General features: G+C 31.2%; 1 protein-coding gene across 1 annotated transcript in view; it reads left to right on the top strand.

Moving 5' to 3' along the window:
• The window catches only part of LOC145739039 (metabotropic glycine receptor), a 152,016-nt gene that overhangs the window by 63,056 nt on the left and 61,920 nt on the right, over positions 1-27,040 (top strand). Inside the window, exons 2-3 of the mRNA XM_081994343.1 lie at positions 9,930-10,113; positions 22,853-22,976. Of these exons, the coding sequence (XP_081850469.1) occupies positions 9,930-10,113; positions 22,853-22,976 (308 nt within the window). The remainder of the gene's footprint in view (positions 1-9,929; positions 10,114-22,852; positions 22,977-27,040) is intronic.

Below are 27,040 nucleotides of genomic sequence, written 5' to 3'. Positions count from 1 at the left end.
AAAATTGGCTGATATTTTTTTAGCTTTAACTTTATTTCTCTAACACTGAAAAACTGCTTAAGTCAATTTGTAGCATCCCTGTTTAGTCTAACATAATTCCCGAAAGCCCTTATTGATCCTAACACAATAAAAACTTTACAGTTACCTTATAGTTTGCAACACAAGTTTTGTGGCCTTCATTTAAATAACACCTCGTTTTATTGATCGTAAACCTAAACCATAATAATCCCAATTTTAATGAGGATTAAAATTTAATGAACTTAGCAATACCGTTATATTGTTTTACACTCTTTTGAGTGTTTGAAGACCGTTTTTCTTCATTAAAATGTAATTAAATTGTTTTTATTTTCTTGGAATTTTTGTGTGTTAAATAATAATGCGTGTTATGATGATAATGATAGGAAATTTTTGATTCTTGAATTTTTTTGATGTTCTATGCTCAACTATGCTCAATTAGTGCTAGTAGGACTCTAATTTGTTTAGCTCTAAAACTTATTTAACAAGACAGTTTTTAAGAAATCATATGTTACACTCAACTGTAAATCAGTGCCAAACAATCAAATTTATTTTACTTGTATGGGTTAGAGGGAAAAATCCATAAAAAACTTTTGGTACCCGAGAGGGTTCAAACCCAAACATGACTTTCTAGGAACAACATAACCTTACTTTATCGTGTAGTTAAGTTATAAATAAACACTGTAAATTGCGGGTTGGTTGTAGTTTGCAGTTTCATGGTTTTTAACAGATATTAGTTACATCCTCCAACTCCATTTTTACTGATTCTGTGCTTGTTTATGTTAATTAAAGTTTACTTATTTAACTTTGTTTATGATTGTTCATTAAAATTGGATTTGAAAGATATGGATTTACAAGAAAAAAAAACAGATAAATAATTATTCAAAGCCATTCTAATATCTGGGATAAAAATCATCTTTTTTAAGAATTAAAGCTGGATTTACTTAATATTTTTTTTTAAATTCTTAATAAGAGGAGTTAATGTTTGTTTCCTCAACATTGGCTTGACAGCTTAAATAAATTTAGTTTAGACTGTGTTATTTTGCACCTGATCTGTCACATTCAAACCTACACCTAGCTTAAGTTATACTTAAAATTGACTTGGTCATATCGACATGAGGAAACCGTGTTATTTAAAGGTGAACTTTACAGAACTTTTTAATCCTTAATTCGTAATTTTTGTTACCAATGGCATGGCTGTCATTAATTTCCTTAAAGTCATTTTTGGTCAATATTGTCAAAATAAAATCCTGAAAAATAAAGACTGAATAAAAAGTTGTTTTGATTAGTTATTTATTGTTTTAAACATTTTGGTTTATCAATAATAAAATAAATGAAGTAAAACTTTTCTGAAAAATGAGTTTTTATAACTTTTTAATAAACAAGTAGCATATTCTTAAAAAATTGCAATTTCAGCTTTTTGTCACTTTTCTTTATTATCTCATGTTTAAATTATAATACATAATATGTTTTTGAGATGGGAAAAATGACGCAAAACTGAAGATAGTGTTATTTAAACAATTTGAGATTTACCAATAATTTACTGACAAATGTCAAAATAAATGTCATAAATCTCAGAAAAACATCTTGTTTCGAAATATGTAAGAAAACTGTGTTAAATTGTATTCTTAAAAATTCTAGACAAATTTAGGCAGTTATGACTTTAGTCACAGGTATCAGGTGGATTTTGTAGGATAATTTAGGTAGGCAGTCACGTGACCACTGTCAAAATAACTCAAAAATGTCAGAAGCACTTTTTTGTATCGAATACTGCTATAAAATTTTTATAAACCTTGATTTTTGCGACTTTTGGGCACAGTTTGACAGTCAGAAACAAAATTGTTTGTGAAAGCTACTTGTAGTGAGTAAATAACAGTTTTAAGCATATTTTTGAAATCGTCATTAAATTTTCTACATAATAACTTGATAAACACTACAAAATTTGGTACAGGCAGGGAGAAAAGCGGTGTCAAAGTTTGAATTGCCAAAAACACAGTTTCAAAGAACAGTCAGAGACATAATCGCATGTAAAACCCGCTTGTAGTGAGAAAATGACTGTTTTAAGCAGATTGTTGAAATCCTCATTAAATTTCCTTTCCAATAACCTGAAAAACGTTACAAAATTTGCTACAGTCAGAGAGAAAAGCGGAGTCAAATTTGAACAAACTTGAAAAAATTTGAAAATTACTGTTTCAAGCACATTTTTGAAATCCTCATTAAATTTCCTTTCCAATAACCTGAAAAACACTCAAAATTTGAACTGCCAGAAAGTAGTATTTGTAATTTACCAGTAATTTACTGGTTAATGCTTGCTCTTGCTTTATTTTGATTTTGTACTTGTCATAGTTTTTAAAAGGTCTGGTAGACAATAGCTTACCAGGAATTTTGTCAGGTTCTACAAAATACCGATAAAAAAAAATTGCAAAAAAATACATAATTTTTCTGGTTTTAACTAAACTAAACACGATGAAATGTCTGTTCGCTGTTGCCAAATTATTCAAACTCGGAATTATTGAACGTTTGTTTTCACTTTAATTAGAAGAAACAGTAAAATTTTTATTAGAAACTAGGACTTTAGCTAGTAGTAGTTGTTATTTTGTTAAAATTCATTTTGTTTTATATTTTATAAGAATTATATGTTTTTTTTGTTGCTTTTTGAAATTTCTATTTATTTTTTCAATGCACTCAACATTTTATTTATTTTTTCCGTTTAAACCACCTAAGACACTCAGAGGTTGGTTTTAAGGGCAAATAAAGCAAATCTATTCTAACCCACCTTACCAAGAACGTCATCTCAGTGAATTAAAATTATCTGACTACACAAGTGATTTGGCAAACGATTTTCTAACCAAAACAACTTATAAAACAGGTTAGCTTGGCTTGCAAAGCAATTTTTTCGTATGATTTTATTATTTATTAAATGGTTAATACTAACTTTGTTGGGGTTCATGATTCTGAACCGTTCAGGAACTGTTCTCAAACTGATTTGGGCCATCTGCATGGATAGCATAGGTATTGGTGTGTACTGGATTTACAGCACTATATACAAATTTTCGTGCAAATGGTCTAAACCCATATTCAATCAATAACCCAAACAAATCTAATGAAGCAACCAATTTAAAATTCTTAAATTGAAAACCCAACCTCAAGACTATTGCAAAATATTATGCCAATTTTTCGTTGTTTTGATTCGTCGCATAGTTTTTTCACTTTATTTTGTTTGAAAGGTCATTTAAAATAAGTGTATTCCCTGTAAACTATTTTGTTTGTAACCAGAAACTGTTGAATATTACTGCAAACTGCTAGTATTTTCTATCAGCAGTCTGCAGATATAAGTCAAGAAATAATTCGTATATTATTTTTAAAGTGCATTTTACAAAATGAACTGACATGACGTTTGAATCAAAGTTCGAAGAATCGAATGTTATATGTCGAGTTTAATAGAATTCTGACAAAACCAGACGCTGTACGAGTAAAATTCCGTAAATTTCCAATTTAGGTAGTAAAAATGCCTATCTCTAACAAAGTCAGATATCAGTAAATTGTGATCTGTTTTGTTTTGGAAATAAAGACCCACTTTGCCAAAGCAACAATTTTTTTACCTTCAATATTAAATAAGAAAACTTGTATTAACCCGGAAAACTGAAGATGTAAAATAGCGGTTTTACATAGAACTTGCCTAAAACTGAAGATAAAATCAAGTTAAAGGAGATAGTTTAAATATAGCATAGCAAAGCACAAATATTTTTCTTTTTACCAAAATATTTTAAATTAATTTTTAATGATAAGTTTAACTTTGTAAAAATGCTTTTTAGAAATACATACGAGTATATTTTAAGAATACGTAACCAACTGTTTATACCTCATCATCAGGTTGGATGGATTATGCCAGGTTTGATACGTACATTATTAAACCTATTTCATGAATATAAAATAATATAGGCAGTAATGTAAGTCTGTGGACTTAATATGTCCTGAATAACACCTGAAGATGAGCTGATTGTTTTTATCAGTTTAAGCGATAATTCTAGTAAATCTGCTTCAAAGTTTAAGCAGCAAATTGTAAGTGTTAAGTCCATGTGGATTAAAGCTAAATAATATCACTTTAATATTGGAGTAAAACTTTTCCGAAAAACTATTTCGAAATTCAAAGCCGGCTTAACTTTAGGGAATTATCTTTTTAGAGCAAAAGTGAGCAAAAATTACAAGTTTAATCCGGGATCTGCGGAAAATCGAATACACTTTTGAAGTAAAGTCAAATATGAAGGAGACGATTTAGCTAGATAATTCCCAGTCGAGGTAACATAATAAATAGAGAAAATTGCAGGTAAACTCGTGACTGCAAGTTAGAGAAGTGGAAATCCCATTAAAACATTTGTTCAGGCCTTATACAAGTACTTTATATATGCACAGTTGGTATCTCTATAGCACCCTGAAATTGTGTAATCAAATAGTAGGGGCTTGTATGCTGGACCGACTAAATTTAGCTAGCTACTAGGTTTGCATATGTATATATAATCAGTGTAAATAAATTTCCGCAACCCGGCACACTTGCGGCAAAGCACTGCCAAGCTATAAACTAGCTTTACACAACTAATACCGCGCATAATTTCTCTTTTATAACGCGATTTCTCACTTTTTGCCCAAACCAAATTACGAGTTTTATTCGGAAAAACAAATGGTCGACCCTAAATTTCTTCAATTTCACTTCACACTTCCAACTAAACCATAAACTAGACGGTTGAATAAAATGTCACTTGCAGTGCCCCTGGTTTTTGCACGAGTTGGGGGGAGAAGTCTTTATTCTCGACTAATCTACAACCCTTTCTGATATTGTTCCCTGGTGTCACTTACATTGGCGTGCTTACTATAACAAAAGATTAATTACTAAACCAACCAAACATATTAGGAAGTGATTTTTTTTCAATCAGTATTCATAAGTAGCATTAGCATAATGGATTCCGCCAACCCCAGTTCTTAACACATCAAAATAGATTAATTTAGCTTTAGTAATTTATGAAATCCCGATTTTCCTATAAGCCTCAAAATTCAATTCCAAAGGGTTAGTGAACTATAGTGTTAAAGAAAAATTGCTCATCATTGGGATCGTAGTGAAATTTTATTTTTCAGGATTTCCTACTGAGGTTGCTTATATTTTACTTAACGAAAATAACCTTGAAATTAATCTAAGATCCGCGATGCGGGAGGGTTTACCAGCTTGGGCGTAGCCTTTTCGTCGGGGAAAGTAAATATTTGATCAGGCGTCTAAGTATATTTCGCTTCCATTAAAAACGTGTTTTGACTTGACATATTTTAATCGAAATTAGTAGACGGTGTACTTCATCCAAATTATAACAAAAACACTGAGGTACAAATTTGGTTTGTCGTTTGTACGAGTATATAAACAGACCAGTTGTTTATCATTCAATAGAAAGCTAAATTAATTAATTTGTTGATTAAGTGTCAAAAGACAATGTTGGAGACTTTACCTCTGCTAAAAAGTTTACAATTATCTCAGATATCTTCAGAATTTCAAAACAATTGTAAATTACCTATCTCGGTAAGCGTAAGAGATTCAAAGTAGGTGAGAAACTTACTCTTGGTTGCCAAGTTGAAATATCTTTGACCGAATATACTACCTACTAACCCTACTAACTAAAATCAGTGACGGACTTAGGGGGATGCTAGTAGTGCTAAAAGCACCCGGCGGAAAATTTTAGAAGGCGGTATAAAGTGGAAAAAACTAATTTTCTATAAATCATCATAGAATAGGCATACGAATAAACCATATAAATAATATTTCTCCTTAGACCTCATGAGGATGTAGAAATAATAAAGAAAACAATAAATGTCACATCTTAATTATATTACATTAAAGTGATAACTAGAGTCCGGATTTCTAGAATTTTTGCTTTTTGTAAATAATAAAAGCAACCGACCTTTGACATCTAATGTGAACGATTTATGCAAAAGCACGTCATTTGACAGATTTATTTTTGTTTTCTTAGCTTTTTTCTTCTTTTTGTGCGTATTTTAGTTTTTTGTGCTTATTTGCTGTTATTTTTGGTATGGTTTAACTAGTTTGTGACAAAAGAAGCTTTTCAAGTTTTTTAAATAAATTAGCATAAATAGGAGTAATTGTAAAGGCGGTTATATGTGTAAAATAACTGTTATGACAAAGTTTTGACGTAAAATTACGTTGGTTCTGTGACGTTGCACAGGGGCCCATTGGGCCCTAAGTGGTAATAATGACTTGCTATATTGAGATATTGAAGGCTTCTGGGAGACAAAAACATACCAATTATGTGTTGCAAAATGAGTATCAATTTACAAAAATAAACTGACCAAAAAATTTCCAAATGCTTCTGAAGTAGCTCTAAAATGCCTTGCGAAAACTTACAAAACAGTCTAAAAGCTTACAAAAAGCTTTTCAACTTATCTAGAAGCTCTCAACACATTTCAAGACAGTCTAAAAACTTCCGTATGCTTCTAGAGCACTTTAACAGCTTCCAAAAGTTTTTAGAACCGTTTACAAGGTTTTAAATGCCTTAAAAGCAGTCCAGAAACTTCAATGCTCTTTAAACTGTTCAAACACCTTCCAAATGCTTCTCAAGTAGTCGAGAGCCTTAGAAAACAGTCTTGAAGTTTCCAAAAGCTTTTAGAAACTATAAAGGTTTCGAAATGATCTTCAACTAGTCTAGAAGTTCTCAAAAAATTTCAAGCAGTCTAAAATCTTCAATGCTTTCTAAACTCTCCAGAAACCTACCAGATGCTCCTAAATAAGTAGTCTAAAAAGATTTCAAATTACTACAGAAGCCCAAAATGCTTCTAAAGCAGTCGAAATCCTTCCAAAAGTTTTTAGAGCAGTTTAAAAGCTTTCAAAAGGTTCTAGAACCGTCTGCAAGTTTTCAAATGTCTTAAAAGCAGTCCAGAACCTTCAATGCTCTTAAAGTAGTCTAAAAAGATTTCTACAGAAACTCCAAAATGCTTCCAAAGCCTTTCAAAACAGTCTAAAAGCTTCCAAAAGCGTTTAGAACACTCTAAGGACTTCCAAATGCTCTTCATCTAGTCTAGAAGCTCTCAAAAGATATCAAAAGTTTTCAAAAAATTTTAGAACTTGAACTCAAAAAAAAGTGAAAAAATTTGCCTCTCTGGAAAAAGTTTTGTGCTTTTTTCCAGATTTTAGTGCTTTTTAATCCGGACTCTTGTGACAACATATTACATAACCATATTTTTCAGTCTAAATGGAGCTGGTTTAAAAAAGCAGTTTAGTGCACCCTGTCAGTTTTTACCTTCTAACTCCTTAAGGAGGCTCTTAAATGCAAAAATACCTTAATACAATCTTGTAGAGGATGCAATTTTCTGCAACTTATTTATTTACGTTTTTTTCTAACTCCTCAAATAAGAGAGCTACGCTTAGTCAAAATGAAGTTAGTTTAAAAAAAGCAGTTTGGTGCATTCTGTCACTTTTTGGCTTGTAACTCCTTAAGGACGCCCCTAACCTAATTTTAAAGATCACGTGAGACTTTTTCACCACAAAACGGAATTTATAGGTCACGTGTGTTAAATGGCAAAATATTATTTAAAGAGTTGCGTGACCGTTTTTCAGTTCGAAATAATATCTTGAAAATCACATGACATGTTTTATATGTCACGTGATCGTTTCACAGTTTCAACTGATGTTTTTTAAAAACACTTTGAAGTTGAAAACGGTCACGTAACGATTTTCAATCATCAAATTTATTTTTAATGGATTAGTGTCTCTTTTTTAACGTCAAAACGGAATCCTAAAGTTCACGTGACCGTTTCTAAGTTTAAAATAATATTTTTTAAAGTCACCTGAATCTTTTAAGATTAAAAATGAAATTCATAATGTCTCGTAACAGTTTTAAATATCAAAATGTTATTTGAGAGGTCAGGTAACCGTTTTTCACTTTAAACTGATATTTTTAAAGTCACGTGATCCTTTTTAAGGTAAAAATGGTTACGTGACTATTTTCAATTATCACATTTAATTTTAAAAGTCACGTGGCTCTTTTAAGATTAAAAATCATTAAATTTATTTTTAAAGGTCACGTGACCGTTTTTAGTTTTAAACTGATACACTAAATCATGTGACTATTTTAAAAGTTAAAATGTCACGTGACATTCATTGTCACGTGACAGTTTTTACGTTTAGACTGATATTTTTAAAGCCACGTGATGATAGATAACTGCATTTTTATGAACGCCATCTTAGATTTTGATGTTTTTGAAAAGCGTTTATTAAAATTCTTTCACGTTGATTCTAATTACGGTACAACCAATTTGAAACACACTGTATAACAATGATGAGTGAAGTATCTAACATTTCACTATAGATTTGTGAACTAAAAATCATCCATGAGGCTTAAATAAAATATTTTATGACAGAAAAGTTTTTTTTTGGTAAATTCCGCAAAAAACGTGAAGCAGAAAGGAACAAGGATGATAACCCAGCGACACGTATATCTGCTTTTTGGCTTCATCAGGCATGTAACTCCATCTGTATGAAAGGAGGTTCAAAAACCATCTAACATACACATGGTGAAACATATACGGGTGTAACCTGGAAAAGGAGGTACAAAAAACAAACATGGATATCACAAACGGCCAGCAGTGACACAATTGTGATTTCCGCAAGAATAAAATATATATTTTATTTTTTAATTCTACTGTTATGTATTTACGTATTTATAGGTATATAACAACGCATTATTTAATAAAATGTTTAAATAAAGTCATTGATGTTTAACGATAGTCGCACACAAACGTAGATATTTAAATTCGTAATAGCTCTTTTGTTATTTGAATTCCCAGTTTAATAACAAATTAACTGTTGTTTTGAAAACAGTAGCTGAAAGAACTGACAAAACATAATTGTCTTCCACTGATGCATAAAAAATAATTTTATTTCACTTAATATTTGAAACAGAGAGGAAGATTTTAAATAAGTGATTATAGCTTTGTTGTAAATACAGTAAAACTCAAAATGAGCTACTATTTAATTTAGGTAAATAACAAATAATGTTTATGAATAGGTTTCCATGGACCTATTAATTTAATATTTAGTACAAAGCTACAACTTGAAGAGGAGCAACACAAACAAAAAAGCATTTTCGTTTAAAATAGAGAATCAATTATCTCTTTCTTCCTTAAGAACATTTGAAAGCCCATCAGAATAAATGGTTAAGTAAATATAAATGGGAGCTTAAATTTATTATCCAGATTAATGAACTTTGGTTGTGTTTTGGTGTTATGCAAGATGTCTCAAAGTGTCTTAACGTGCATAAAGTTTCAATAACATACATTAAATGAACTTTGTATTGAAGTATCTAAATTGTCCTGCAGTTTTATGTCACAACAGGAGCCAGCGCAATTTATATTTTTATATTTAACATGTGACACTTTCGTATTAAAGCTCTAAAACTTGCAGTAAAAAGCTTGTTTCAGGAAGATTGCATTATGTAGTGTAGAACAACAATCTATTAAATATATGAGTAAAGTTTAACTCCATGAGTGATACAAGAACATCACCTAAGAACATGCAGCAAACAAAGTTAACTCTTGTTGGAAAGTTTCAAACTGAAACCTGGCAAATAATTAGCCAGTAAAAACTAAATGGAGCTTGTTTTAATTGCAGTTGCACCGCATAAAATGGAAACATTGCTCAGCCATTATTTACTGTCCTGCCATGTTGCTCAAATTACACGTTTTGCGCTTGGTTGGTGCGGCATTTTTTTGTTCATATTCCACGTTTTATGATCAGTCAGCATAAGATCAATTTTCAGGCAAAATAACCAGGAACATCTGTTATTGAAAATACAATTTTTCACTTTTATTTCCCGTATCTAGAAACTGGGATGACAATAAAACCAGTCAACGTTTTGTTGCAGGATTTACAATGTATCGGTTCAATGGCAGTGCACACGATATACGAATTCCCGAAGAGATCCTGGAAGTAACGTACGAGGATGGAAAATGGTCAAAACCCTATTATGATTGCGGCGGTGGAAATATCTGGATGCTGACATATACCGTTCCTTTCTTCGGTTTCAGGAATAACACCTACTTTTTCAAGTTAGTATCACTTACGTAATTTAGTTACCTAACACGAACGTTCCTTTGGCTGATTCCGTTTTACGCCGTGAAATACGGTGTTCCGGAACTATCTCAAACGCTTTCGAACAGATACGGAAAAGAAATATCTTTCCTTTAGGGAGAACTTACACCACTACTTATAATCCCGGGATTTTCGCTCCATTTAATATCGTTCGCTGCATGAAATGTCACTGAAAGCTATAGATATTAAGACTTATTTCTTCCACTGTACCCACTTTAACCTAACGTCTTTTTCTTATCATTCAATGAACATAAACATTAATTATATCCAGAAACCTGTTTATAATCCTAATATAAACAAATACGTAATATACCACGTTATTGAATAATATATAAATTTGAAACAAAATGCGTACACTCGAACCTTTCAATTATTTAATTAATTACATTTAATTCAACCACAAACGCCGATTTATTTCCCTTTGAGGGTATGTGTTTAAAACCAAAATTAATATAATTAAAACTATACTTATTTTGTAAAACAAAATTTTGTTAATTACGAAACAATTGTTTAGTTTAATTTTATTAATACAATAATATAACAAAAAGTCAGTTTTACCTGTTGTAATAATAATTTTTTGCATATGTTAAACGGTAAAAAATTACAGGGAAACAGTGTAATTATATAAGAATAATCCCGATTAAAAAGTTATTTATGCGGTGTAATAAATCGAGCATAACAAGGAATTATGGTTTCCCTTTTTCCTAAAAGCTTTACATCAGGGTTTCCCTCTCACCCTTTCAGTTTTGTATCAAAATACATGTTTTTATCATTCTTTTGTTTAGACATAAACAAATATGTAAGCCATTTTTTACGTGACATTGTATGACACTTTTTAAAGGTTTTTAGGTGGTAGTCAATTTTCTACAGCAACTGGTTTTTAAAATATTTCATCAAGCTTTAAGATTGTTGATGCATGTCGTATTTTAGTAAACATACAGGGTGTTTCAAACAAACTTAAACCGCGTATTCTACGTCTAAAAATAACAAATACAGAGTAATAAGTTTCCCATTGTTTTCCCCTCAACCTTTTTTTCTGCTGAACATTTTAAATCCTTATTCAATTTAGAAACTTTTTGGTAACATTTATTTCTTCCTTATCTGTAATCGTTTTAAAGTAAGTTGCTTTTTTAGAAAAGACATCTAAATTTCATACTGCAAATTGGCAGAGAAATTGGGATGCTTTGTAATTTTTAATTTGTCATTTTAACCCTGTTTTTCCAGTTTTAAATTGAAATTATCTAGAATATTTAGAATAGTAGTGTTTTTCTCATAGAAATCGATCCTTTGGAGTCATTTAGCTAAACTCATTAAGCTAAGATTTCACATTCATTTTCATTTTTATTCTGTTTTTTTATGTATGTTTTTTCTTGTATGGAAAGCGATTATCTGGAATTTGTCATCTCAGATTCATTTGTAATTTTTAATTTGTGATTTTAGCCCTGTTTTTCCAATTTAAAAATTTTTGAATAATTCAAAAGGTGTGTTTTTTTCATGAAAATTGATTCATTGGAATTTTTAAAGTCATTTCAAATAGATTTGCAACTTTTTATTTGTCATTTTTATACTATTTTTAAATTTTCAAAAACTTTTTAAAAAGTGTTGTTTTTTGTATAGAAATCTATTCTTAGAGTCATCTGAGATCAATTTGCAATTTTTAATGTGTCATATATGCTCTGTATTTCAAAATTTTCAAAAAGTGTATTTTTTTGGAATTTTTAGAGACATTTAAGATTAATTTGTAATTTCTCATTTTTACCCTGTTTCCTTCACTTTCAAAAAGTACGTTTTTTATGGAAATACGTTTTTTTGGATCTTTTAGAGTAATTTAAGCTTTTTTTTATTTCATATATATATATAAACAATCTTTATTTTCCAACAAGAAAAAACGGCTATCGACCATTACGGTCTTTCTGCCTATGTATACATGTTTTTTAATATGTACTGGTAATCTTATTTCTAATTAATATATACAAATTATACATTGAGAAAAAAAAAATGTTCTAATTAAAATGTTCAGGGTGAGAGCGGGGAAAAAATAACGGGATTGTCTAGTCTGTCTTGTTATGCATAGTGGATTTATTTTTATTTCATTTTAGTCAATTTTCAAAATTATTTAAAAATGTGTTTTTCTAATAAAAATTAATTCTTTGGAATTTTTAGAATCATCTAAGTTAATATGTTCTCTTAGTTTGTCATTTTGAGTTTTTAGAAGAATTCAAAATTAAAAAAACGTGTTTTTCTCTTAGAAAATAATTCTTTGGATATTTTAATGTCTGAGATTGATTTGGAACTGTTTATTGTCATTTTAGCTCTGCTTTTCAGTTTTTAAAATTTTGTAAAAGGTTTTTAAATGTGAATTTATTCTTTGGAGTTTTTAGAGTCATTTAAGATCAATTTGCAATAAGTAAATTTTCAGTTCAGTTAGTCGTATCTTTTCATGTGTTATTCTAATAAAAATTTATTCTTTTGAATTTTTAGAATCATCTAAAATTATTTTGCATTTTTGCCCTGTTTATGATTTTGAAAAAAATTTCACAAATTCAAAAAACGTGTTTTTTTTGTGTGTAACTTTTAATTTGTTATTTTTGCTCTGTTCTTTTTATGAAAATCGATTCTCTGGTATATTTAGTGTCATCTGAGGTTGATTTGCAATTTTAAATTTGTTATTTTAACCCTTTTTTGCTGATAAATTTGCAGTTTTTACGATAACTGTGACGGGAAAAAATTAAAGAGACGAAAAAGATTTCTAAAACAAACTACAATTTTGAAATTTTTAAAAACAAAATCTTTGGCGTTCCAGAAAAATTTTGGAAAGGAGAAAAAGGGTACAAACCCCCAAAAATAACTCCTTGTACAGTTTTCATAAAGTTGGTAAAATACATAGAGCCCACATTGGAGTTAAATATCTGAAAAACTGTAAAAAATTATAAAATAGAACTAAAAAAAATACATTTTAACATTCAGTATTTATTTAACGAAATATTTATGGAATATAGTTTATGCAGCAAACTATAATTATTTTTAGACGTAGAATACGCGGTGTAAGTTTTTGTATTAAAACCTGAAACACCCTGAATAATGAGTATTAAAAATGTATTACAACTAGACAGTTTTTTTTCAGAATTTTTCTCAATAACAGTCTGTGATCCCTTTTCCTCCGTACTATATTCATATTTATTTCTTAAATTGTACTTCTATTTGACCACTTTAAAAAATTTTGTCGCTCATGGTAAACAAGGCAATAAACCTAGATTTGTACTAAAATTCAGACTATATTTTGACGGCTTGTTAAACGTTTTGCAGGAATCTAAAAAATGTATTTTTGCCTAATTTCTTTTATTAAGTGGTGCTACAATCTGTGCTGTTATTACTTCAATTTTGTCTAACACAATGCGGTGTTCTTAAAAGTAATGAACACGTTTAGCTAGCTTGTCTAGTCACTCAAAGAGTGTCAAAAAAAAAAGAAAACCGTTGTGTAATTATTCCGTCTTCGTAATCTCTCCATATTACCCTTTCTAAGGCAGCAGCTGCCACGTTAATAATTACTGTTACATCTTGATAATTTCAGCTTCAAGCAAATAACTCCTCTAAAGGCAACTCATTAATCTACTTGAAGGATTGACAATAGTCAGGCTTCTGATTGAAATAAATGCAACTGTTTTCTTCATAATTATTGACTACTATTTATAGGAGCAATATAAAGGCTTTTAATGAAAATGTTTACAACCTTAAATAACCATAAAATTTTATCTCGATATAGAAGTCAATTGAATCATCTAAATGAGTTTTATAAAATTTTTTCTATTATTCAATTGCAACTGGAATGCACTGATTGATAATGTTTTTAAGATTTATGTCACAAATGTGACGCTTAGTGAAGCTTAGTTTATGTGTAAAATCGATTTTAAAGCGAGTTGCAATTGTTTGAAAGTCCTTCTCACATATGCAATAACTTCAATTGAGGAGACTGCCGACCACAATACAACTCCCTAACGTATTTGCAAACTGACGTAGCAGCATTCATTATATAATTTAAACTAGTGAATATCTCGCTAAACTATTTTCGAGTTTCACATCTCAAGTCGTGTTATTGTACCACTGGTAGCTACAAAGTTTCCCGTGAGTGAAGAAATTTCGAAATTCGTTTTTAAGTTTTAGGGTCAAAGCAAAGCAACAAAGCGAAGCGAAAAATTTCTTATGCGATAAAATTAAAAATCATCAAACCTAAAGTGGGTTATACGTTCTGAAATGCTTAGACATGAAAATTTAAAAAGGATAAGTAAGGAGTCGCCTCCTGGAGTAAAATTGACCTACTTAAAAGAAAAAAGATGGAAAAAGTTCAGATTTTTTGGCACTCGTTTAAACGCAGACTTTTACATGCTCGAAATGATTAGAGTTCGAAAGTAGTTTATTTTCTTTCTTCGCAAATTATCTTAATACCTTCTTGATTAGGCCTATTCCGCTCTTTACCAACCCCTCAAGTCTCGTCAATTGAAAACAAATTTCCCGTCCCAAATTCAATTTCGGTAAATTATAATATTATTTCCCGTTCCTGGCAAAACCCGCCTTCTTCTTGTAATTCGGATTAACGTAAACTTTTCCACTGTCAAATACGACTCTTGGAACATCACTAACTGTCCCGGTTAAAACCATTAAATCTCGATGCTCTTGGGAAAATCCAGGTGCGGATTAAACTGTTGCAAGTTAATCAACCGGCTATTCCTGCTTTATTAACAATTCTGCAACATCAACATCTTGCTCAAGCTGTTAACGAGGAAACTTTTTAACGTTGTGGTAAGGTTGACAGCTTACAACCCTAGCCAAACTATTAAGCTTCTTTATGAACACAATGTACCATGTCATTGTCCCTAATTAATAACCTAAAAACACCGACCACAGCATATTCCTATAGAAATCCTCGCTACTCTCTAGAAATTCCTGATCACTGTCCAATATAACGTGACTTCGTTGTAAATTCGTGTCTGGTTTCTATTGTCCTATAGATTGAGGAGCTACTTTAGACAATCGCATTTAACTCGGCGTTATCTAATATAGCAGGGATGTGATATCAGGCGCCGAAATTCCTTTAATGCTTTAATATTTTTTCTCCTCGAGAAGGGCTAGATCTTTTAACGTACCCAAATGTGTACGGTTGGCTTTAAATTCTCGTTATATTTAAATACAGAAGAGAATAACGTGTCAGAAAGGGATAGTTTGAGTGACAGATCTTTTACCTTTGCCGCTATTTTCGCTTAGTTTGCTGTTATCCGTGTAAAGCTCGAGCGTTAATACGCCAAGGCGGGCTTTATTTCCATCCGATATTACAACACCTTATTTATAGCTTTTTGACCTTATTATAGCATAAAGCGAGCTCTAAAATTAGGTTTGTTCATTTTTAATATCTTATGAATTATTTAGTATACAGGGTGTCTACTGTACTATGATCAAAAGCAATAAAAATATCGGAAATTTCTTTTAAATTCAGTCTAACGCCTTTTCTTAAAAAAAAAATTTTTTTACAAAATTTATTGCAACATTTTTAAAATGTGATTTATTTAAATCCTCTTCTTTCAATTTCAGATTTTTTTTTTGGTTCACCCTGTATGAAGGCAGTTTAGAAGTTTTTACTTAAATTGGGTAGTTTTAACTGTATTTTTTCTGATCAAGAAGTTGTTGAATTTGAAAGAAGAGAACTAAAAGTAAACACATTAACCAAATTGATATTGACCACAAGACTCGATTAAGATTATTGTGAAATCCAAAAAGTATTTTTGCTAGAAAAGGCGTTGGACCGAATTTTTTATTTTTTTACTACCCCTCAGTCACACCCTGTATACTCGGGTCCGTGGCATCTTTCAAAAAGATCATGTAAACCATCAGAAAGAGATAGAAAATACCTTTTAATCCTCAAAAAAATTATTAAAATCGAGTGACATTCTTTTTGACGAGCAGTTTAGAATACATAATATCAGAAGAAATAGAAATAGAAAGAAGTGTATATTTTCACCAATCCTCTTTACCCTATACTCAGAAGATATAGTAAATAAAGCCCTTTATGAGCAGGACATTAAAATTGATGATGTTGTAAATAATCTGACATACGCGGACGACACAGTTATTTTAGCTAAAACACATAAAGATTGACAGACGCTTATTAATAGAATAGTTATAGTTAGTGAAGAATGTGGACTATCATTGAACATAAGCAAAACAAAATATATGCTTATCACCAAAACACCCCAAAACATTAGTAAAGAATCACCCTAATGAAAAAGTAAGAGAATACAAATACCTAGGCAAAACCACTCTCCCAACCATGGCTTCCAAGAAGTACGAATCAATATGATCAATGAAGAGACTTCTCTGCTGTCAAGATCTAAATAGCTAAAAATACGACTGATGAGATTCTATGTGATATCTGTACTATGGAAAGGAGGCATGGAGACTGGAAGCGTTTGATATCTGGTTATACCGGAAAATACTGGGGATTTCCTGGGTGGAGAGAAAGTAGTTACGTTGAAGTGATGAGACGTATGAATAAGGAGAGAGACATAATTCCAACAACACAGAGAAGAAAATTGGAATAAATATGACATGTTACTAGGAGAGAAAAATATCGAATACTACAAACCATTATGCCGGAAAAAGGCAGAAAGAACCTTAGGAAGTGATACAGTAATAACGAATTATTTAGAGTCAGGGTCTTAAAAGTAAAGATCGTCCTGATGATTACCAACTTTTGAAACGAAGACTACACCTAATGAAGAAGATACAGGGTGTCACAGAACAACGATTCCTAATTTTCTTCAAGATAGAGTGCACTAAAACAGGTTTTTATTAATGAACTAGTATCCGCAAATTTCTCGCTGTCAAAATAAATTTTATATACTCAATTACCATTAAAAATAAGCTATTTAACAACAACATTTCTCTCTGCTTTCTTTCCTGTCATTCTGATCTTCGTTTTTTGTTATTATTTGTCTTTATATAATTGTTATATTACTTTGAAATATTTTGTTTATATGTGCACAACTTTAATTGTACTAGTTACACAAATTGTCTGACCTGTGCAAAACAATTTTGTTGTTAATTCTTAAAGAACCAAGAGAATATCTATCTAAAGTATCTATTTATCTAGACACTGTGGAGTCTGGATATCCTTGGAATTTTGGGACTCTTTCTGAAAAATACCTTAATAAACAGGGTGGACCAAATTAATAATGACAGGGTGCCTCAAAGTATGTAAGTATGGGAATCTCGAAAGCACTAAGAGATACAAAGTTAAGTTAAATTATGACAGAATTGCGCAATTTAGTGTTTAATAATATGCCGCTTCAAATTTGTTTAATGCCGGAGACATTATTTGATAAGGTAACTGAAATCCACACGTCAATATTGCCATTTTTCCTCCTCTACAACGTGGCAATATCATATTTCATATCCAACGTTTTGGTTTTTGGTTACTATCATCAACTTTCATTTTTCTTATGATATTACAGATGAAATTACAAGAAATTATGTTTTTTATGGAAAATAATTCAGATAATTTACAATTTATCATTGCAACTGTCTTTCCTTCAAGTTTTTTGTTTGAAACTTTGCCTTAAAAGGCTACCAAATTTACAAAAGTAAATTTTTTTGCTTAAATTTACTGGAATGACTCTCCTGATATTTTTCTAAAGGCTTTAACTCAAAATTTAGCTTAAAAAGGCGAATTTTAGTAATTTACCAATTTTACAAATGTCAATTTAGCGGCTCAAATTTACTACAATATTATTCCTGTGATGATATTTCAGAAAATTTCCACTGAAAATTTACCTTTAAAAACTAATTTCAGTAATCTACAGTGTCAAGTGTCAATTGAAAAGCTCAATTTTTGGTAGATTGAGAAACAAACCTTCTACGTATATTTTAAAATGTTTTTAGAGCATTTTCGAATATTTTCAGAAAAGTTACTCTAGTAAATACAACTAAACTGACATTTGTAAAATCGGTAGATTACTTAAATGAGTAATATTTGTTTGTTTAAAAATTTCAGGTTAGGTTAGGTCTCGATCTAGGTCTTCGATAACTAATTTTCAAAATTTCGGTTTTCTTTTGATATCTGCGGAACTAACATAAAAATACAGGATTGACTAAATAAGACAAACTCAGTCATAACCGGTTATAAATTGAATTATCATGGTTCGTATTACAAATAAAAATGGGCAACATGAAAATGACTGTATTGTTCTTAAAGAATTATAGATCTTCATATTAAATCTCTTAAAAGCAGACATCAGTATTATTCACTTTAATGTCTTTTTATTTTTAATTATTTAGTCTGTGTATTGAACATTTTTGACCTGTTATTTATTTCTGACATTGCAGTACAATTTCACATAATTTTTTTGTATTTTTGCAAACTTTAACAAATTTAATTAAACCGCTTATCTGGCAACCCTTTCCCCTGTAATGTTTGTACAAAGCATTTTAAAAACTTGATTCCCTGAAAAAAAAATTAAACTCGGAAACCTCCACATAATTTTCGTTTAAACTCTCGTTCTAATTATACCTAATCCGCTGAGGTGTATAAAAATACTGTGGAGGTTGATGGCATCCTTAAGGTCTTTGTCTTTACAGGAGGACCTATTATATATCATATACATTATAATGAGAGCAAAGGGGAACTTTCTAGTTTCAGCTCTAATGCACTTACGAAGCCTGCGGGTATCAATGTAGTGGTAAATTGTTAGAATAACGTAAGACCAATATAAAGACTTTTGGTTATGGATATTCGCTTTTGAGCACAACGCCCGTCCATAATTCAAATATTTTCTCGCAGATTAAGGCCTCGTGTTGTTGGCCTAAGGTTACCAAAAGTTATTTCCTTTTGTGTCTCTTTTAAAATTTTTATCTTCCTTGTGAAATATTTCATCATTTGTAGGGGAAAGCAGGGAGCGATATAAATAAATTGAGCCGGCACCGTACTAAAAGCTGTTAGACCTTAGTTCAATTTGTTACGACTTTATGTTATCTTTACCATTTTAAGCCGCAAAATAAAAACAACTCGTTGCATAAATACGTAAAATAAGTCGACGACCACTTTTAAATATCCCCATAACGATTCCGAGGATAAATAGCTGCGGAAACAGTGACAAGTGGTACAATTTACTCTTTTAAAATTTGAATGTTCCCCCGAGAGCAAGTTGGCACAGAATCTTTCGTTTAAATTTTAATAAATCGCTCACTGAAATTTGCAACATTATCAACATGGCTGTACAGCTAAAGCAGAAATATTAATTTGAACCCACAATGATGGCCAAACCCGAAACGTCGTCTCTAAGGAGAAATCGTCAACTGACAAGACAGCAGAAAGCACTCACAAGTTTGTATCGAAGAGGAAAGAGCTCGTTTATTGCCTTTTCATTCGGGCAATTGCATGCTCTGATTTAGAACTGCTCTAACATTACTAACTCCAATGTACAAGTTCAAGTATTGAGTCAAAAAAATTTAATCTAGATTATTTTGTGAATATTGGAAAAGTTGTCAAACTTGTCAAAAGAGTGTATAAACTTTTTTTCTACCAAGATTGTAGTAAGAAAATATCAAGGATTTCGTGAAGGATACTTGGAGAGCAATTACAAGTTGTATAACCACGAAAATTGTTCTGGTAAGTCTGAAAGTTTCAGGATTTGGAAACTAGGGTAGCTGTAAATCACGGCATTTACGACAGCATGTTGCTATAGTTTTTAATTTGGATAGACAGTTCGGGTAAACACATTTTCTGATAGACTTTCAAAAAGAGTAAAATTGTTACCTTGAACCGTTGGTTGTTGGTTGTGTAGTATACACAACAAATTTAGCAACATTAATTCCCCTAAAACAAGAAAATTGCTGCCAACCTAACCTGAATAGATAAATAATTCAGTTTAAAAAAGCTACAATATAACACTATTACTACGAGCTGGATAACATAGTTTTTGCTATAAAACTGATTAACTTTTTATAAAACAAGTCTTGACTTTTTACGATACTTGGTAACTTAAAGTAAAACTCAACGAGATTTTTTTTTTCAATAAACCCCTAAAAATTTTAGGAAAGTTTAGGGATTCCAAAAATGTGCTTAAAACCGTAATTTTCTCACTCCAAGTGGGTTCTAGAGGCGATTTTGTCCCTAATTGTCCTTTCAAATTGATATTACGGCAGTGACCAACTTTGACATCGTTTTTCTCCCTGACTGTACCAAATCTCATAGTGTTTTTTCAGGTTCTTGGATAGGAAATTTAATAGGGATTCCAAAAACGTGCTCAAAACAGTAATTTTCTCTCTACAAGTAGGTTTGACAAGCAATTTTGTCTCTGACTGTCAAACTGTGCTCAAAAGTTGCAAAAATCGGGGGTTTAGAAAAGTTTTCTTGCAGTACTCGATGCAAAACGTGTTTTTGAGATTTATGACAGTTATTTTGACAATTGTCAGTTTTTAAATGTAAATTACAAAACCGAAAATGTCAACTTTTTTAATTTTTTTACCACTTTATTATTGATTACTTTGGAAAATCAATCAATGGCACTATTTAGGAAAATTTAGTTTTCAGCTACGATGTTTCGTTTTTTAGATACAATCATTAACTTCAATTTTTCAAATACGAACCTGGACTGTTTATTTCGTTTTACTCAGCTGATGACTACAGATTACAAACTAAATATGCAATTTAATTTGGCCGAATATGGTATAATCCGTACCAGTGCTGCCAAAATGCGAATTAAGATATGACTTTTGCCTATATCTGTAATAAATCCAACGTTTATTTGACCAAATATTCAATTAAATTGTTTATTGAGAATATGTTATCTGTAGTCAACAGCGGAGCATTTACGCAAAATTTCTTATTTATTGTAGAGCTCTGAGGAAGGAAATATATTTTCCAAAACGTCGTAGAACTATAAATAATGGTTTTATTACCATTTGAGACCCTAATAATAGGTAATACCTTTGAGACTCTTAATAAGTTAATACACAAATTTTAGTACAGTACTTTAACCTCAAATATCTCAGAAACCTTTAACTTTTAGTAGAACACTTATTATTCATTAAGTAGCCCTGAGTTTGTGCTACAAAATGACGTAATAATAAGTGCTGGAAAATTTAAATTTCTTTGTGACTTTACTACGTTAAAATAGATTTATTTACTAACAACATTTAAAGATTTAGACCAAAATTATGTGGTAGCGGACACTGAAATAATTGTTGTAAATACGGTCGAATTTTGCTTAACATGAACTGGCGTTAGTATGGCAAATCGCATTAAAACATCCATTTGTTTTAAGCAAAAATGACACTTAATTATACTTGTTAAATTGAAAAAACATGGTGATGTTTAATTATTAATTTGTAATGGACTTTGAAACAACTCAAATCCTACTCATAGAGCGATAAAATGCAATTGAATTGTATAATTGTACTAATTCACAATATCAATATTCTAAGAACGTTTTGTCGTTTTATAGCTTTATGGAACTAGTTTTGACAGCTGACAAGTTTGACAGTTTATGCACATAGTGCAATACAAACCATTTACAGTTTCTCAGATATTTTTAGGTTTAAATATGATTTTACCTTTGTGAGAAAATTGCACTGAAAGAGTTGTCACTGGATTCAAATCCACAAAACTAATAATTAATTAGGACACCATGTAGATTTTCAGATCAATTGATCAATATTTGTCAAGACCTACACAGTGACCCAAAAAGTTATGAGATATTTACGGTAATATATGCTGTATATTGATGTTAAAATACATAAATAAATTAAGCAATCTGTCAAGAAAGGTGAGGTTAGAAATGTATAAGTAACGTTAAGGGGCGTTTGTGTATATAAATCAATTTTCTTATTTAATACAATAACGTTTTCACTAATAGCGTCAATCAAAATCAAAAGAACTCTCTAATATGTGTTAAAAGACTTTCTCCTTTCTCCTAAAATTAATTGGCAAAGTTTTTATAAATCACACAAAAAAATAGTTTAATAACTATTTTTTGCATTTAAAAATATTTAATTTCACTGGTCTTTTATGTTTCTACACATGAATTGTCATGACTATTTGAGGTAATTTAATTGAATTGATTTGGACAATGCTTCAAAAAAATGATACAAATCTGAAATTCCGACTATCAAAAAACAATCTTACAAAAGAGTGCATCGCGGTAAATTGAAAGATTAATAAGTATTGTAGAACACAATTCCCAGGACATTCGTCGTTTCCGAGGCAAACTGAAGTGACTCTATTGAAACAAACATCGCTCAGCTTGCCGACAATGAAAACGTACAACTGGAAATTCGAATAGGTCTGGAGTTTTGGTGTAAACTGGAAAACGCTTTTGAAATGTCAAGCTTTGAAGAGGTCTCATCACTACAGTGCGCTAAATTTTCTATTTTTTTTTTGTGGAAAAGCAATTGGGCGTTCTGAAATTTCATTAAGTTCGGACCAAAGATATATGACTTTTTCAATAGAATGCCAGAGATAAATTTGAATAAAACACTCCCTGAGTCTCTGACTTGATTTCAAACTGTGTAATGTCGAATTGGAATGGAAAGTCTAATACGAATTTAATGATCCCTTTTTACAACTTTTCAATATCCAAGTTAACGTGAAATTTATTTCCCAAACGATTAGATAGGAATCGTTTAACTAAAACATGTATTTTTCTGCAGGGGCACTAGTGGTATTGACATTGACCTACGTCATGTCGACATTGACCAATGTCCGACTCGAGAAGGACAAAGCCAGCTGAATATATTCGCCGACTCCGCTAAATGCAAAAAGTCAACCACAATGGTAAGTTCAACTCGGAATGTGTAATACCGTAAAAAGTTTCTTATACACTCTCCCGAGACTTTTAAACTTGTTTGTTCCCAATCTAACCCAATCTTTTTTACTTTTTACTTTAAACTTAGCGACAATAACTTTGACCTTTTATTTAAAATTTTCTTTTAGAAATTTAGTACGCAGCATGCATTGTGCAAATATACGTTATAAATTGGTGGCGCTAACCAAAATAGGTTTCGACCATAATTGCTAGCTATATATCATTTCAACAACCTTAATTAATAACAGTGAATGTTATTGTGTCATGAATCGCCAAAAATATTTGACCAGTCCGAATGTGAGATATGAACATAAATTTTGCGTGAATCAATTTTGTTTAATGTTTCAGCCAATGGCAGTGACAATTTCTGTCCATTTACGCAGCTTTAAATCATTCATTCATACTACTACTATGCGATTAAATGCAAAACTTCACAACACTTATCATCATTAAGAGTTTTACTGGTATCCGCCTCAATGACTAATGCGATTATTATACGGACCTTCAAAATAAAAGTCCCAACTTGCATAGAGATATTAGAATTTTAAATGTAAAATGAGCCTGTACGGGTTTGGAAATAAGAACTGTGTATGCAGTCACAGTGATCTCTACCATCCGGAAGCTATGTCATATCCGGGAAATAAAAATATGTTTGGAGGAATAAATTTGAATTGAAATTTTATATTGATATGGGGAACGGTGGATTTATTAGAAATGTAGGCAAATAAGTAAGTTTATATTCGTTTTTGGCAGCAGTGGCACGGATTATGTCATTAATTTGAAAGCCTTTACTAATCGGAGCCAAAAAACGCCAGTGGTAGAACTATTTGATAGAAGCGATAAGAATAAGTGGTTTGGGTAGTTTACGATGCCCCGATTTGAGATCGGAACCTTGATAAGTTTGGACAAAAAGCTGACACAGGAAAGTTCAAAGCTGGATAAGATTTGGCAAAGTAAATTCTCTGAAACGTACAAGACATGTGGCCTTTAACTTTTGTTTAATGAAATTTTTATCAAAAAACCCTGAAACTAGTGTTTAACACGTATTAATGAATAGCGTCAAATTGTGCCATTTTAGTTATTAGCAAAATCAGAGAGGAGTCACGCGTAGAGCACCGTGATTTCCTAACCAAACTCGGGTAATACTAATGCTTTAGTATTTTTAAAACTCACCTAACTGCATACTCCAAACATTCTCTGTTTAAACTATCCAACTAAACTCCTACATAATATACGCGGATATTTAGCTTTCGCTCTAAATTACGGGACTACAGTGACAAGTTGACAAGGAAAGTTAAAATTGTAGTTCATGAAAGTCCCAACCCAACAGCAATTATCCTTTTGAATTAGTTGTGCCACCCCAGCTGTTTCAATTAAAATGGGTTTGTTTCTTAAAAATTGTTATTTGTTTTCAATTGGGACGAAGCTCGAGAACTCCACTGCAGTGCCAGAAGGTTTTTTTTTATTTTTCCAGTTCCACGTGGATTTTTTATTACACCAACCGAAATAAAATTATGTAAAACCACACCTTCAAAAATATTTCTATGCTAATTTCACTGGCCAGCAGAAATTTGGATTTCATAAAATGGTCAAAGTTGAGCTTTACTTAATATAATAAAAAATGTATAAATTTGCAGTTTTAGTGTCGTCCTACCTTGACCAACGTTTACATACGATCATCATTTTAATTAATCTCTATTTTGCTCTTGTGTTCCTTGTGGTGTTGTGGACGTTAGGAAAAGTAGGTCCTAAGAAATTAAGAAAATAACTAAATGTATGAAACAAAACTTGTATGTTTTTGTTTACACGTGTAAGTAATTTTCAATATGCTTCATCTATTTGTAATTTAGAATAGTAAACCTCTCAGAAGAATCTCAAAATCGCTAAAAGTACAGTCCTAAGTGCCATTAAAAAATGCACTAGAACCATCTAGGTACTGGTTTAGGAAATAGAGGAACTACAGAAGAACAAGACCAAAACGTTTTCCAGTCTTTACAGGATAATCCACTTCAGAGTCAACAGTATCTGCTGTAAACTAGAACTGGTCAATGACGAATAAGACAAAATTAAAAATTAAAAAACAGCGCAGCTCCAAAGCCTAATATGGAAGGTTTCTAAACACTAGATTTGAAGAAAAATACACCTAAAACAAAAAATGTAATAGGCTATTCTCCGTAAATGTGTGGGGCCGGATTAGCTTTTATGTATTGATAATTGGCTATTAAATATTAATAATTATTGGTTAAATAACAGTTAGTAAATTATTTATTTACGTTACTATTGCTTTTTATTTTAATAAAAAAATCAACCTAAACCAATGGGTATGACATGGTAAATTTTTTCCAGGTAAGCCCGATTTACTCAAATATGATTAAGTTAGGTTATTGTCAATAATTGGTTTACGATTTTATCTGACGCCAACTAATTTGTCCATTAATTTACAGTTCAAAACCTATAAGATGTTCAATTTTTCAATCCATAAATTTTCCATGAAGTTTATGTATTGAAAATTAATCAATCAGCAACTTGATTTGTCATATGGGTGCATATTGGATGTTTACATTTTTGGATTGGGCTTTTACGATAATTTATCAAATTTTATGCTTCAATTCTGCAATCTAATGATAATGCTTTATTTTAATAAAGGGTGCCTTAAAAATAACAGCTCAACAATTATCTGTCTCGTGACATCATTGTCATTTTCAAACCGATGTACAATGACTTCACGGAGCCTGTTCTGACATTCTAATTGGTGTTATTTTATGTCACTCTTCTGACGCTTGTCCACCTTGTATATACAGTAAAAAACTCAACTTTCTAACTTGAAAATGCATTTTTTAGGGCGTTTCAAACATTCTGTTGCACTAGCAGGCTTACAACCCTCTGGCGGGCATATTTGAACCCGGAAAAAATCTGAAAAACTTCTGTAACATAGCTGTGGCCACCCTGTATATACCCTGAAAAAATCAACACTACTAACTTAAGAACTCAATGTTTGAGGGCATTTTAAAAATGACTATGTTTGTTCGGTCTAAATTACACCCAAAATTCGACTACGTTGGTTCCGTTCAAAAACTAGTTTTTGGTACCACGGAACCAGACACCGTTTACATGTTGTTTTTTTGGTAGAAAAACTTTGTTTTGGTTCCAATTGCACTATTTAAGCAAAAAACCATTATTAGAGGTATTTGGGTCACCCTGTATACAATTTTTGAGATAGAATTTTTTGCTTTACACCACTGGAAAGAGAAGCTCAAAACGGTTCGATTGAGTAATTTAAACCACTTTGTAACCCAAAAAATTACCGAGATACAAGGTGTGCAAATTTCTAATTTTAGGGTGACTCAAACCAGTTTTGGTCAAATAATACGGAAACGGTGAAAGATACCGAAAATTTTCAAGAGAGCAAAAATTTTCGTAATTAACTCTTTAACCCAGCACCGTTAGTTTGGAGGACTGTTTTGCTTCCAGTATACAAGGTGTGCAGGAAAAATATGGTGGTTTACTATTTTTAGCCACCTTGTACGCAATTTTACATTATTGGACTATTGTCTCTAATTACGATAATACATCTGTGACATGATTCAATTTTAGTTTTAATAAAGGTTGCCTTAAAAATAACACGCCAACAATTCTCTGTTAAGTAATTTGACACATATTCACGTGACATCATTGCCAATTTCAAACTGATGAGCACGTGACACTGCCAAATAACGTCACGTTCTGATTGTTTAACTGATTTTATTTTTATGGCGCTTTTCTGACTCTTTGCTACACTGCCAGTTTTTCTACAACTTGGCAATATTATAAGTGAAATAAAAGTTTCAGTTTTTAGCAATCATCATCAGCTTTTTAGTTTTTTTTATGAAAAGGTCAAATTTGTATTATACACCAAGTGTTGTTGTTCAGAGTTGCAATTTAGCTAAAATAACTATAATAATTAGGTTAGAGCGCGTTTGGTGTCATCATCTGACAGTGTGTCACATGATCATCATTTTGCAAATGGCAATAATATCACGTGGACTAGTGCCAT

The sequence above is a fragment of the Ips typographus genome, linkage group LG16 (assembly GCF_016097725.1).
Source record: "Ips typographus isolate SLU linkage group LG16, UJ_Ityp_2.0, whole genome shotgun sequence".
NCBI lineage: Eukaryota > Metazoa > Arthropoda > Insecta > Coleoptera > Curculionidae > Ips > Ips typographus.
Note: the sequence above shows the minus strand (reverse complement) of the source record. Positions and strands in the feature narration are given on the sequence as shown.